The 16147-nt window shown below is 38.1% G+C and overlaps 1 protein-coding gene across 11 annotated transcripts in view; it reads left to right on the top strand.

Annotated features, from left to right (window-relative positions):
* Window positions 1–16147, top strand: part of PROM1 (prominin 1) — a 145901-nt gene that overhangs the window by 98946 nt on the left and 30808 nt on the right. For all 11 annotated transcript variants that reach the window (XM_072620309.1, XM_072620308.1, XM_072620315.1 and 8 more), the window contains 5 exons: window positions 1756–1976; window positions 2869–2943; window positions 6946–7009; window positions 9928–10087; window positions 15678–15830. In XM_072620309.1, coding sequence (XP_072476410.1) covers window positions 1756–1976; window positions 2869–2943; window positions 6946–7009; window positions 9928–10087; window positions 15678–15830 — 673 coding nt within the window. The remainder of the gene's footprint in view (window positions 1–1755; window positions 1977–2868; window positions 2944–6945; window positions 7010–9927; window positions 10088–15677; window positions 15831–16147) is intronic.

Below are 16147 nucleotides of genomic sequence, written 5' to 3'. Positions count from 1 at the left end.
TCTTCTGATTGCAAATCCAATAGGACTTACCTCTGCCTAAAGGAAAAGAGTTCTTGGCTTGGAGTCAAGAGACCTGAGTCTTCTTTATGTGCTTACTGGTGTGTGGCACATAATGAAGTCTTTGGCGAATGCTTTATCTGTCTGTTTCTCTTACTAGCTCATAACCTTGGGCAAGTCAGTACAGTTCTCTTAGCCTCAGGGTCCTCTCATCTGGAAGGTGAGAATAATAGTGCTTTTGATATCCCTTTACAGGATAGTTGTGAGAAAAGTACTTTGTAAATCTTAAAGTCATATAGAAATGTGAATTATTCCGTCCTATCCTAAGACACAGCTCCCCACCCACAGTGTAACATGATGTGACCAAGTGTGCTCAGAACTTCGGTGCTAGTGCTCTTTTTACTAGCTGAGAGTTTTCACATGTTTCCATTGTGTACTTTGGCCTAATCTCAACGTCCATCAGGGAAGACCATATAACCACCACCTCCCTTGGGGCCAATTCCTGGTAGTTGAAAAATACCATTTTACTCCAATTTTCAGTTACCATGATTTTATTTGACTCCCAAATCCATGAAAAGATGCTTTTTAAAAGGACACACCTGACTGGTACAATGGAATTTACATAGTAGTTAAGTCTTTAAAAAAAAGGAAGGAAGGCAAAAATGAAATTTTTTAAACAGTATTTTTTTTCCATGTAGAATTTAGCAGCATGTTGCCCGTTTTCTCCTATTCATCGTAGAGTTGTTGTGGAAACCCTTTTCCACTCCCTATAGTCGCCTAATGACCCAAAGCAAAATGGATTCCAAAAAGGAGAGAAAATTGGATTAATTGTAATGATGCAATATTTTACATCTACAAATACCACCAAGAATTTCCATGCTCATTGCCCTCTGTGGCTGTTGTTGTTTAGGATTTCTTCCCATCTCTTAATTTCAAATTAGGTCTAGAGGCCAGGAATCTGATCAATATAATCTTATTGGTCCAAGAAAGTGGAAAAGCAAGTAAGAGAGCTGTATGTTATACTAGAAGTTTAGGCATTTGATTCTTTTTTTATGGGTTTAGATAAAATATTTCTCAGTATAAATTTTGACCCAAACTAGCTGAATTTATAGGGCTTGTCAAGATCTCCATCCAATTAAACATACATTTATGGAGTGCTTATTATAGTGGTAGGTCCTGAGAGAGCTGACAGAAGTAAATAAAGTATCCTTTGTCCTTAGAGACTTATAGTCTCCTGGGGTGGTGGAAGGAGATGGATTATTTCTCTCTAAGGGGTTGTAAAGAAGGGCCTCCTGATGAAGGTAACATTTGCCCTGAGCTTTGAACACTGAAGGATTGGTAAGATTTTGAGACACAGTTCTGTGATGTGGAGAAACATAACATTGTGATCCCTATCATGGAGACTCTAACCCCAACCCCATGTTTCCCAGAATCTCATTCAGAGCAGCGAGGATGCCATTATTGTCCTGTAGTTGGCACCAGTCATTGTCTCTTAGTTCAAACCAAAACTAGGGCTCTGAGAGAATCTGTGTGTCAAGGTTGAAGAGAGAAGCTGCTTCTTTATGGCCCTTTTTCTTCTCCCTGCCTTCAGCTCCCATCATATATTTCTGATTGCCTCTTGAAATAAAATGGACATTCAAATTCATAAGAGTCCCTTAGTTATATATAGTTACGTCTTTGGTGTCGGTAACAGAACTGATTATGTTTCATCAAGTAAATGGCTCCTGTTTCCTAAAAAGTATGCCTTTGTGCCTCCAGCAATCAGAGAAACCAGAGAGGCGTTAGAGAATGTGAGTGCCTCCATGGAGATCCTGCAAGAGGGTACCAACAAACTCAGCGCCAATCTGACCACTGCCAAAGAGAACCTGAACAATACCCTCAATGATCCTGCTGCCTGCGCAGGGGCTCAGGCCGCCTCTACCTGCAATGTTATTAGGAATTCGTTAAACCAGCTGAGTATCAATGCCAACTTCAGTCGGGTAAGAAGAGTTCTTGCATCTGTGAGGGTAGAGGTTCACTACTCAAGCTTAGCCATCTGATTCTAAGAGGAGAGTAGTTTATGGGCTGAAACTATCATCCACTATGTTCCTTTTCAGTTTGGCAGCCAGGGAAAATAAAATGAATGCAGACCTCTTGTATGATATTCAGTGCTATGTAATGCAAACATGACCAAGAGGAAAATCGACATTTATTATTAGACAAGGACTTTTTTGTAGATTATAAGACCTTTTACATATATATTTGTGTTTTGTTTTTGAGACTATCTTGCCCAGTCATTTACTGTTCTAATCTCACTATATTTCTATATATTTTTTCATTTTTTTTCTGACTGCAGTTCTTTACTCCTTCTTGGCAGCCTGGAACCTTCTGGGTGCTTACCACTTGGGTGCCCAATTTAATTTAATGCTGACAGCTTATTAACCCTGTGGCAGCTCAGGATAATACCACCCCCTACCCCCTAGCCTCAGCTTTTCTAGATTACAGGCATATGCTCCCACCTCCCACTCACATTTGTACATATGTAATTTTGTTAGCGAGCTGGATAGAGTCAGCCTTAGAGTCATGCAATTCTGGCTTTCAATTCTGTGTCTGGATACTAGCTGTGTGACTGTGAACCACTCCTTTAACTCTCAGTGGCTCCAAGTAACTGAAGAAAACACAAGGGACAAGTTGTTGACGTGTTAGTGGGGGGAACTTCTACCCTTGGAAGATTGAGGAGTGTCTTTCTGCTTCTCTTTCCCAACCCTTAGCACAGTGTCTGAACTCAGTAAATCAATGCTTGTTGATTGTCTTAATGATTGATGACCAGTATTGCTACATGTTTTGACTTGTTTTGGGGGGGGGGGGGCGGTGATCTGTTCCCTTTTTTAGCTTCCACCAGTGACCTCACAGCTTGCCAAAGTCAATGAAGTTCTTAAAATTGATTTAGCCAGTCTGGTCCAAAAGGTATGTTATTAGAAATTACTACAAATTATCCTGATTATTTATTAGAATACTTGAAATGCATTTTGGGGGGTCTGGTCAGGAGAGGCAAGAGAGGAAACAGTGAAATGTTGGGGAGCTACAACCATGGAGGAAATTGTAAAAGGGTGATTTCTTTAGGATAATTTCAGTCCTTAATGTCAACTGGGTAGATGGTTTGTATACTTTGAGTGCTTCATTTCATCCTTAATCTCTTCCCTGTTGGTCTTATTTCCACCGCTTCCTGCTGGGTCCTACCATTACCTTATTATTTGCTATTCTTATCCATGTCATTTCATAAATCTGACATTCAGAATCCTCCCAGTTTGTTAGAGTAATTCCCCTAGAGCTTTTAATATTTTGTAAATACTAATGGAGAACTCAGGATGTTTACCTGTTAGACTTTGCCCTTAGACTGGCCACCATTTTTTTTTGTTTTGCTCATAGATGCTCACCAATATCTTAGATACCTCTTACCATATACAAGTCCTCCTTTCTAATAGGCTGCAGTCCTTTTTATAAATATGCACATATTCTGTATACCATATATGCAAAATATATAGATAGACTATATGTAGTCTAGAACATGACTGCTCTACATTTGTTTCTTGAGTTGCCATGTTCAGGGAATCTATCATCAAATAATCAGCCTACTGGTGATGAGTCTCCCTTAAAACCTTTGCAGCCTCAGATAACCTGCTAGAAAGTAGGCTTCTGTGCTTTGTAAAGTAAGGTGCTTTCCTTGTACTATAGTGGGACTTCATTTAAGTGAATTTCATTCACTTTAACTTCATAGTCAAGGTAGTTTTTGTTAATGGAATCAAATTTTCTAATTAATTTCCAGTATAAAATTTTGGTTTCATTGCAAAAGGAGATAAATGTTAGCTGTATATCTAAGGATATCATGGTGGAAATATATGATAAGAGAAAGAAAGGAAGGTAGTTACGACTGGAAGAAGGGATAGCTCAACTGCTGAACTGTACCCAAAAAATTTTAAAAGAACCAGAATAAGACCAGTAAGTAGACCCTCTTTGTAGTAAGGAGATGAACAGAAATATCATGGATGAGATGGCATGGATGGCATTGAGCTACTGGAATGCCCACGTTGATGAAATCTGAGATACCTTAAAGTATGAGACATTATACACACACATAACACAAATATGTGTGTATGTATATATGAAAAATTAGCTTTGTATGCATAATATAATGGGAGTGTTTGCACTTTGGAGTCCATTCAAACTGACCTCTTATGTGTATACGCACACATGCACACACTCCATTTCTAGCCTTAGCACTGGCCATTCCACATGAAGAAAATGTACTCTGTCCTTTCCTCTTCCTTTAAGAAGCAGATCAAGTATTGTCTTCTATAGGAACGTTTTCCTGCTTCCCCACCTGCTAAAGCCCTCCATCCCAAAACTCCCTTGTATGTTTAGCTACTTTGTATTTCTTCAAATTTATTCATTTTATTTTTGTGTGTATTATACATTTGTATGTTATTTGTCTGCCCTTTTGGAATGTAAGTTCCTTACGAGTAAGAATTGTTTCATTGTAAACCCAGCACAGTGTTTGACACATAGTAAAGACTCAATAAATGCTCATTTATTGATCTGTTATTGATCTTCATGCATCTAAACACTGTATTCTCTAAGGCAAATTTTAACATTGATACCCCCTGCCCTCAGGGAGATTATAATCTTAGTTACTTATACCACATGAGTTAGCTGGATCAATAAGTTCATTAATTCAGTTCAGTAAATATTTAAATATCTGTTCTGTGGATGAGAGCACTGGGAATGAGAAGACATCCAGAAAATAGGTGCTGTCTTCACAGGGAACCTGTGCTCTTGGTGTATAAATGACTGGACCTTGAGTCAAGAGGACCCGTGTTCCATTATCACCTAAGATTTAGGTGTCTTTGTATCTCAAGTATCTAAATAGCTTTGTGACTCTGGCCACGACTCTTGACATCTCTGCCCCTTACTTTGCTTGTCTTAGAGATAATAATAACACCTACTTTAATAGGGCTGCTGTTGGGATCACATAAGATGACCTTTACAAAGCACTACATGAATAAATGTCAGCTATTATTGTTAGAATTATTTTTAGGAAACATCCAATGTGTGGATATTATGGATGACACAATATAATATAATTTGGAGAGGGACAGAGGGCTCGGGGAATGGAGAAAAACTTTGCACAAGAGGTGATAAACATGAGGGAAACAGGATTCTAAGAGTCAGAGGGGAGGCCAGACTAAATGTTAGACTTAAAGGATAGTCAGTAGAAAGGGATGGATGTGAGAAAGAATGGCACCAAATTTACTGAACAGCTGGAGTAGTCTAGTGGTTGAGCTGGCTAGAACATAAGGGTATATTAAAAAAAATGAATATAAAATAGGTCATTATGGCAGTGTAGAATCGAATTATAGACTGAAGAGTTTGCATGTTATCTCAGAGGCACTAGAGAGCCACTGAAGATTGTTAAGCAAAGGAGGTGACCTTACTAGGTTTTTCCCCTTTTGGGCAGCCATATAGATAATGAATTGGAGTGAGGAGAGGATGGAAGCAGTGAGATCAATTAGATTATTACAGTAGCAAACTCAGTCAAGATAAGAGCTTGAACTGGCATCATCGTTATGTAAGCAGTGTTGAAGGGATAGATGCAAGAGATGTTAGGAAGGACAGGGCTTGGTGACTGGTTTTATGTGAAGATGAGGGATAAAGGGAGCAATCAAGGATCCCACCAAAGTTGAGGACTCATGTAACTGGGAGTGATGGTGTTACCACTGGTAGAAATTGAAAGGTTGGGGAGGGGGATGTGCATCAGTTTTGCATTTTGCATATGTTCAGTCAGATAAGCTGAAGAGAGGTCCTAATGAGCAACTGTTGGTACAGGCATGAAATTCCAGAGAAAAACTCTTTCTGAGTGTATAGATTGCAGGGGTTGTCTGAATAGACAGGATACTTGAACCAATGGAACAGTTCAGATCATCGAGGGAGAGAATGTAGAGAGAAGAGAGAACTCTTTATAGAACCTCAGTGGATGGCTCCATGTAGGAGGTGATCCAGCACAGAAGAATGGGAGCAGATGGGAGCAGATACAAGAAATAGAGAAGTATCCTTGAAGATACTGTGTTAAGATCCTTCTGACTGTTAAGATATATGATCTATAATCTAATAATGGCATGACTGGAAAAGGATATTGCACACACAAAAATCTGGCCAAACACTGATTTTGCTTAACTTAAAGCAAACAATATATGGAAATTTATGCTTAGTGAAAAAAAATAAATCATGGTCATCTTTATTTTGTACTCTCTGATGCCTCTGTGGGCAAAACAATAAAATAGCTCATATAATTGAAAAACTTACCAGGATATTAAATGAATACTTGAACTGCTAATAACAGACTCAAAGAGACTTAACAGATAAGAAATTCAACAAATATCCAAACTTTTAAAAGAGACATCTGAAAAAGATTTCAAGAATTCTGTTTCTTAAATCTCAAATTTAACTCTATGTATACTTTGTCACTAGTAAAGTTTATTTTTTTTAATCTAGTACCTCTTCCACAGCTCCCTGTGGGGACAGATCTCCAGTTTTACAATGGAAAAAATTAAAAAATGTTTCAGAAATTCACTTTACAGACAAATTTTCAGGAACACATTTATGTGATGACATCTTGTACCCTACCTCTATATAAATTAAGGCACTCTGTCTTCCTTAGATAGCCATTAGGATTCGTAAGTTAATATTTGCTTTGAATTTGTTATTGGAGATAGTTGTTCAAGTTCTTTCCTAGCAAGTGACTTAAAAAGAATCTAAAAGGGCACGGGGGGGGGGGGTTGTTGGTTGTTTTTAGTGTTATTTTTATTGGTAAGTCAAGTGTTAAATTTATGTTGTTGTCAAGGCTAAAGAATAAGTATGAACCAATTTTTCATTACTGTATGAATCCCTTTTCTTCCCCAAAATGTATTTTAGGGATATGCAGCATTTAATGATACGCCTAATTTGGTGCAGAATCAAACCAAGAATATTCTGTCAGGTGAGATTGATAAAATACAGTCATTTTCCATTTCTGTGACTGATGCTTACATTATAATATCTGAAAAATGCTTTTGTTTGGGTCTGCTAATTAAAGAAGTGCTTAGAGGGATGGTACTCTTAAATCCTTGGGAAATTAACCTTCTTTCAATTACTTAAATGGTAGCTATCAGATGAGGATCTGCAAAATAAACATTGATAGATATTTCACTTTTTCTTCAGTTGAATATTTTTAAGCAGTACCTCATGTGTTTACTCAACTAATACCACCTAGCAGTGACTTCATAATTAAGCTTCACCATTATGTCAGATCTTAGAATAATGTCATTTTCCTGATTGCCCAAAGGGCACGTTAGATAATTGGTGACAATCTAAGTCAACACTTGAACTCAAGTGGCATTAAATTCCAACATTATTATTCTATTTGTCCTAATTAGATTATTTTTTCTATGTACCTAGCACCCCTTTCCACCCCTACCCCCCATGTTTTTCATCTGGCATTATGTTTTCATAGCACCAATTAACTCTCAGGTAGGTCATGCACCTGTTTTTTCCTATAAACTTTTTAAGAAAAACATATTTTCTATAATGCTGATGAAATGGTATTTAAAATGCACATAATTCTTGCTTAAGGTTCCATAGAGTGAGATGAAATTTTGAAACATTACCACTTGTCTTAAAAGTTGGATATCTGTTCCAGTAGAATATGGCTCTTTGCCACTATAAGCAAGGAAGTGTACCATAATTAATTCTTTTTGGTGTTATACTGATAAAGTGAGGTTGATAACTTCACAGAGGCAATCTCTACCGATATGTATTAGATGAATCTCTCTGATTGCTAAAACCATAAACCATATTTTCAATGCCTCTTCTATTAGATTTGCTGTCAAATCACCCTTAAAACATGGTTTATTTCAACAGATATTAAGTGCCAAGCCTATGCCAGGGGCTTGGAGAGATGCCAAGATAAATACATGGTATATACTATTAAGGACTTTATAATCTAGTTGGGGAGATAGTCTATGTACATGGATATATTTCTTTTATAAAATACTGTTTTATTCATAGTTTTTGTAAAACTGTCATCACTTTTTATTAAAGGAGCACTCATATAAAAGGACCACTTTTTATTCAAATATTTTTATCCCATTGTATGGATTTTTAAATGATTTATTTATTTTTTAAATGAAATCTTTCATCTTCTTTCTCTGCCCCATCCCCAGATAGTGACAATGTTTATTGGTCATTGCAGTATGCTCATATAAACTTGCTTACTAATTTCTATTTAATTTTTGCTTCCATTGTGGACCTGTTCTGCCAATATACACAGCTCTTCCTTGTAAGTTGGCAAAGTTATACCCGTGCCCACACTATGGGAGATATGTTACCTGGTGGATAGAGTTTTCTAAAACAAGCCAGAGTTTTCTCAGAAGGCCATTTTAAATTTAATTGATTATGCTCCACTTGTAATTTACTCATTTTCCTGAGAAGTCTTAGATAGTCTTGGCTCTGGTGCATAGACAATACTAAATGAGATGATAAAGACCATGTTATTAAAAGTGACATTGGATCAAGTTCATAGTCATACTATTATAAAGGGGAAAGAAATCGTTAAAACAGCTGAAAAGCTTTGAACAGAAAATGATTGGATTAATGTCTGTCTGTGCCAAAGAACCAAGGCTATGGTTAGGTCCCTGGAGATTAGGGTACAGGCCAAAGCTTTTCTATACGATTAGCTGTCAGTGTTTATAGAATTCCTACTTGGGCATTGTTGTAGGTCCTTTGCAGAATGTGAAATATATGATAACAGTCTCTCCCCTTAAGGAACTGTGCTGTTTCTCCTTTCCTGTGTTGCTTCTGAGGTTAAGTAATGCCCCTACACTCTTAGCAACGCCTTTTTAATGACGTTCCCATTTTTTAAAAATAACACTATAATTATAATGTTACTACAGTTTGTAACTTGGAACTTATGTATGTTTTGGTATTTTAAATGAAAAGAAAATATCAATGGGAAAAAAGGTAATTTGGGGCAGAACATGAGAGGAAAATAGTCTCCTAAAAGATAAATAAACCAGTCACATCATTTTTACTTAGATCTTCACAAGAGATGGTGGACCTCCAAACCCACCAAAGACCACTGAAATGAGCTCCTGTCCCATGTCTGACCTTTGTCTCTGTCATAGATCCTGAATACACTTAGTCAGGGAGACCTGTGGCATAACATGTATGTATTAGTGGCATAAAAAGCCACCTGGGTAGGTAGAAATTGATGGATGAGCCAACTTTGGAGATCCCGTCCTCTCTGTAAAAGGTCATGTTTCTGTGAGAGGGCGTAATTGGCCCAAGCCCATTACTGGGATGAATGTTTCTGATACATCTTCAACTCATTTCAGTTTCCAAAAAACAGCATTTTTCCAGCTAGAAGATCTGTTTTGATGGAGAGGCATGGCATATTCTTTTGGATGCCTCAGTATGAAACCTGAGAAAAATCATAGACTGTGTTTCACCTGAGAATTAAGTCACCTGGTGGGCATCCAGAAATGTCCTTGAGAATTACCTGACTGGTGGTCCGCTTTCTTAGTGCAAGAAATGCCAGTATAAGGTTTCATCGTTTCCAAGTTAAGAACCGTTTCTTTTTCACTCGATTGAATAGAAAAAGAAAACTCTGGCTTGATTCCACATTCTGCGTTACTCAGTTCTGTGTAAACAGTGTTATTTTGTTAGTAATGGCTTTTTAGTGGTTTGGCTGCATTCATACTTGCCTGAGACCCTGGCTTTGTGTTGAGGATAGATGTAAGTGAGGTGGGTCGGGGGTCAATATTAGTGTTGGTTTGTGCTTTTCATTTGACGTTTGAGATGTTTTTGTAGGTTTTCCCCCACAGGTGGGTAATTTTATAACAGAGATGTGTTTATTTTCAGATGTCAAAAGTGTTTTGGATTCCATTGGTACAAATATCACCGTTGTAGTCAAAAGGCTTCCTATTCAGAAGACAATAACAGATTTCATGGTTTATCTTACTCAAACTGAGACATATATTGAAAATTATTTCCCCTTAGTTGAACAATATGACTTCTACAGGTGAGTATTTGCCTTAGAGATGGCAAAGTAGGTGAGATCTAAAGAGTCTTTTTAAATTCTAGATTTTTTGGGGTAGTCTTATATGAGGAAATCCTACAATAAGGGGTACAGGTTGGTGGTTGTAAGTCTGTGTGGTCAGAACAAATTGAAATATAACAGATGTTGAGAAGGTGAGCAAAATCTTCGCACTTTCACATTTTTATAGAATTTCAGAGTGGAAAGGGACCTCACAGGCCATTTAATTCAGCCTATATTTGAATAGGTGACATAGTGCAGCAGGCCTAATCATAAAGACCTCCGTTCACATCAGGCCTTGGCCATTTAGTAGTTCTGTGACCCTGGGCAAGTCACTTAACTTGTTGGTCTCAGTTTCCTCATCTGTAAAATGAGCTGGAAAAAGAAATGGTGCTCTAGTATCTCTGCTAAGAAAACCCTAAATGGGGTCATAGAGTTGCTTGCTGCTGAACTGCAAAAATACTTGAGTAAAAATCTCTATAAGAGATTAAGCAGATGCTTAAAGACCTCCAGGAAGGGAGAAACACACTATATTCTGAGTCATCTGAACAGTTCAGATATGTACCATAATTTTAAACATTTAAAGTAATCCAGGAGGACATTTTTAAAATAATATTATATTTTCCCTAGTTACATGTAAGGACAATTTTTAACATTCATTTTTTTAAAATATTGAGTTTGAAATTTCCCAGGAGAATATATTGACAAATCCTGCCAATATTTTTACTAATTGGAACTGGAAGGGCCCTCATACCTCATCACCCTCTTTAGTTTACAAAGGAGGCTACTAAACCCCAGAGAAATGACTTACCCAAGGTCACTCTGTGGTAAGTAACTGAGTCAGGATTTAAACTTATATGCACAGGCTCCATATAGATGCTCTGCTATTGTAGTATGGTACAGCCAAGGTGCTTTGGGTTATCAGAAAGAGAATAAATCTCTGTTGACTGGGCTGCTAGAGAGGTTTTATTGGAGGAATAAAAATGTCAGTTCCATAAATTCTTTTTTAAAAAAATTCTATAAACATTTAGTAAGCACCTACTGTGTGCCAAATACAGTGCTAAGCTTGAATTAGTAACCTGGTCCTTAGGATATGAGGTTTGGGATGAGTTTGGGATTGGAAGAGGAGAAGAATCCAGATCAGAAGAGCAGAGGCTGGACAAAAGCAGAGATTGAAAATACCTAGGAGTCAGTGATGAGACCACTGGGCCTAGAACTGGAGATGACTCATATAGGCAAGGAGAAGAGATGAAGTTGGAAAGATAAGTTGGAACCTGATTTTAAGGACTCTTGAGGGCTGGTTTAAGGAGTTTATGCTTTGTCCTATAGGTAACGAGGAGCCACTGAAAATATTTAAGTAGGAGAATGAACCTGAATTTGCTGTTTTAGAAAGATGATGTATAGGAAGGGTCAGAGGGGGAGGAAGAGAAACTGGAGAGTATCTGGATAATGGCAGCCAAGATCATGAAGGGTCTCCAGTTCATGTCATGTAAGGATAACTGTGCAGTTTTATCCAGAGAGTATTTGAGAGGCATGAGAGCTGTCTTCAGATATTTGAAGTGCTATCATAGGTAAGATGGGCAACTAAGTGAAGCAGTGGGTAGAGTACTATGCCTAGAATCAGGAAGACTCATCTTCCTAAGTTCAAATCTACCTCAGACACTTGCTAGCTTTGTGACCCTGGGCAAGTCACTTACTCCTGTTTGCCTTAGTTTCCTTATCTGTAAAATGAGCTGGAGAAGGAAACGCAAACCACTCTAATATGTCTGCCAAGAAAATCTCACATTGGGTCATGAAGTGTCAGACACAACATGGGTGTCTGACAGCAACATGGGTACAAGGGATCAAACTTGCTCTCTTTGGTCCCAGAAGGCAGAACAGGTAGCAGAGTGGAAGTTGTAGAGTTAATGGTGATTCAATGTCAGGGAATACTTCCTAGCAATTTTAGCTGAAGGGAAATGAGCATCCTCAATTTCAAGAGGCCATAAGGTCTTCTAGCAGCGTCTAGATGGCCATATGGTTGGTAGGCATTCTCTTCCCTATGGATTGGAATAGATGGCTGCTAAGGTCCCTTCCAGATCCCAAATTCTTTGATTTTCTGAAAACTAGAGAGATTGGGAGACTTGTGGAGGAGATTTGTAATGATGGAGCCTAGAAGTTAGGTGACTGAGCTATATGAGGCTGGACAAGTCATGGCACTTTGCTGACTTTCTGTTTCCCCGTCTGTAAAATGAGGGACTCTAAAGTTCCCATCAGCTCTAAAATGCCACATTTTTAAGGCAGAGCTAGGAAATTTTGGTGATTTACTAGGTAGATAGGAAAGGAGAAGAGTCAAGGATGGCTGAAATTTTAATTGAGTTACCAGGAATAGATGGTACCGTGAATGGAGAAACTTGTAAAGGGGTAAAGACGATTGTCTCAAGGCTGTGTCAACTTCTAGGATAGGCCATTTGCCCCAGGAATACTGGTAATTCAGCACTTAGCACATAGTAGGCTGTTAATAGATTTTGACTGATTGATAATTGTGTTGCCTTAGTCTGCTTAGATTTTATCTGCTGTGCTTTTTTTCTGTAGTCCATGAAAAAGGAACCACGGTGTTGTTGAAGGAGCACTGGAGTCTTGGAGTTAGGTCTGGGTCTTTGGGCCTCAGCTTCCTTCTCTGTAAAATGAGGGATTTACCAGGACTTTTCCAACCTTATGATAACCTTTCCTACTCCTCTCCCCAGTGTATACATCTCATAGCAACCATAACAACACGCATTTATTGAGCACTCACCGTAGCAATAGTAGCAATAACAGCTAACATTCATATCATCCTTTAAAGTGTATCAAGCGCTTTACATTTATTATCTTACGTGATTCTCACAACTCTGTCAGGTAGGTGCTACTATTATACCCATTTTATAGAGGAACAGACTGAGGCTTAGAAAAGTTAAGTGATTTGCTTCCAGCGTTGTACAGCGGTTAACTGAGACCAGATTGAAATTCAGGTCTTCCAATATGGCACTATCCACTAAGGCATCTGGAGGTCCCTGGACAGAACCAGTACAAGGTGCAAAGCGGGATATGAAAGTATACAAAGACAAGATGGAAAAACAATAAGAGGAGTTTATATTCTACTGAGTTATTTATATGCATTATTTCATTTGAGTCTCACAACAATCTTTAGAGGTAAAAATGTAATAGGACTCCTCCCCCTATCAACTGGCTGGTGCAGTGGATAGAGTGTTAGGCTTGGACTCAGGAAGACTTGAGGTTAAATCCAGCCTCAGATATTTACTAGCTATGTAATCTTGGACAAGTCATTTAACCTCTATGTACCTCAGTTTCCTCACCTTTAAAATGGGGATAATAATAGCACCTATCTTACAGAGTTGTCATCAGGATCAAGTGAGATAATAATTGTAAAATGTTTAGCACAGAGACTGGGACAGAGTAAGCACTATATAAGTGTTACTTCTACTATTCTTACCACATTATTATTTATTATTAATTATTATTGTCATGTGAGGAAAATGAGGTTCAGTGAAGTTATGACTTAACCGTGGTCATGTAGTTATGAAACCATATATATTCCGGACCCTGAGAGAAGCACTCCAGATGCTCTGTCTCACTCTAAGGAAGTAGTTCAGTGAGACATGTTGTTGGGCATTACAGAGTTAAAGTGATTTCATTTGGTTTTGTTTCATTATTTTCAAATATTTGATGGCATATCTCTCGTTCTTGAAGATTCCTCAGCTGCTGGGACAGACTGTCAGAGCTTGTGGACAGGCCAGTTAAAACTAATTGGACATCCATTATTCGAGAATGCCTAGGCAAACTGACAGCATCTCTGTAAAATGGATGTTGACATCCTTTGGGCACCTGATTTAGGATGCTTGTAACATTTCTAAATATGTAATGCATCGGGATATTTTTTTCCAGTCTACAGAGTGGAATAATGATCGTGAAGCTTTATTCCTGTAATATCAGAATATTGTTTGTAAAGACCTTTTGAAGAAACTCAATGTTCCTTAATTCTTCCTTCGCTTCTCTTCACATAAATAAATAAACATTGATGATAAACCTGGAAAAGATTTGACAAGCCTTATAGAAATGTTTATTAATAGTCTTCAAAGAGAGCTTATTTAAATATTACTTAAGTAGAAAGCAGTAGCCAAAAGAGCATTGGAATTGGAGTCACAAGACCTGGGTTCAAGTCTTCCCTCTTGTACTGACTGTGGCTAAGTTGCTGGACCCCTCTTAGCTTTGGTTTTCCATGTATAAAATGACAATAGTAGTACTGTCACTACCAGCCACCCAGATTTATAAACATTGTCAAGTCTCACTGGTAAACTGAGCTCCTTAAGGATTTATGGTGGTGGTTGTTGAGTAATTTCAATCATGTTGTACTCTTCCTGACCCTATTTGATATTTTCTTGGCGAAGAAACTAGAGTGGTTTGCCATTTCCTTCTCCAGCTCATTTTAAGAATGAGACAAACAAAGTTAAGTGACTTGCATAGGTCACATAGCTAGTTAAGTGTCTCAGGCCAGATTTGAACTCCAATCTTCTGACTCCAGGTCTAGCACTCTATTTACTGCAGCACCTTGAGAGTAAAGAACTATTTTTGCCTTGCTTTGAATTCTCAGTGCTTAGCAAAATGCATGGCTCACAGTAAGCCTTTAAACTGCTTAACTGATTGAGAGGGTAGACTTTGGTTCAAGATCTGCCACTGCCACATCAGCTCTGTGGCTAAGGACAATTCATCTGACTTTTTAGTGCCCTAGATAATTCTTGATGACAAAATTGGGGCACAGTTGCTGATTTGCAATAGTGAATGTGTCTTCTTCCTTACCAAAAGCCTCCTATATTGATGAAATCACAGGTCTAGACAAAAAGCAAGTGGCATATAAAATGTGTGTTGCAGTTACTAACCCAATACCTTCTAACCCACCACTCCTGCTTACAGGATCTCTAGCAGTCCAATCCAATTCAAGTCAACATACATGTATTAAATATCTCCTATGTCTAAGGCACTGGAGATTCGAAGGCATAAAGGAAATAACCCCTGTTCTCAAAGGGTTTACATACTCTACTGGGGGAATATGGCATCTATATAGATTGATAATTTGGGGCGGGGAGGGACAAGGCATTCAGGGTTAGGGTCACATACCTAATAAGTGTTGCGTGTTTGAGGCCAGATTTGAACTTGGGTCCTCCTGACTCCAGGATCGATGCTCTATCCACTGTGCCACCTAGCTGCCCCCAGATTAGTAATTTCAAAGAAGCCAGTACAAAGTAATTTTGGGAAGATAAATACTAACAATTAAATACTAACTAGGTAAATACTAACAATTGAGTGATCAGAAAGAGCTTGTAGGATGTGTTGTCTGGCCTGTATTTGACAAGGCGAGGTATTATTAGACATGGCTGAGGTAAGAATTACATTTTAATATGGGGGGACATCTGTGGCAGTTTTGACTAAAGGAAGAGTTTTATTAAGAAAGTTTGGCCTTTCCCATTGAAGTTCCTTGTATTTGTCCCATGCTGTGCAAATGTTATATTATGCACATATTAATTGCCATTTTCATCAGGTGGCTGTCTTGTTTAATCGCCTGCTGTTTGCTGATTCTGATTCTGGTTTTTTACTACCTGGGATTATTGTGTGGTATCTGTGGTTATAACAAACATAAGACTCCAACCAACCGTGGCTGGGTATCAAACACAGGAGGCAACTTCCTCATGGCGTGAGTACTTTTCTTTCTTTGTAACACATTCAAGGGAAATATTCCAGAGTTCCAGTTTGGAGGATGGAGAGTGAGATGATCCCATGAATGAACCATAAAAATCTAAAGAAACCAAAGACCCAGCACTGTTAAAACTGCCACCTTATATCTCTTTATAGTTTGTTTCCTTGAGATTGATCCTTCCCATCACTTTTCCTCTTTTTCTTCTATTTCTTTGAGTGAAATGTATTTCTGTATCTAATTTGTGTTTTTTTATGTATGTGTGTATTCCTTATTTTGACTAGTTTAGATGAGAGTTGTATCCCTCCAATCCTTGC

This window comes from Notamacropus eugenii, chromosome 6, assembly GCF_028372415.1.
Source record: "Notamacropus eugenii isolate mMacEug1 chromosome 6, mMacEug1.pri_v2, whole genome shotgun sequence".
Lineage (NCBI taxonomy): Eukaryota > Metazoa > Chordata > Mammalia > Diprotodontia > Macropodidae > Notamacropus > Notamacropus eugenii.
This window is presented reverse-complemented; position numbering and strand designations above follow the sequence as displayed.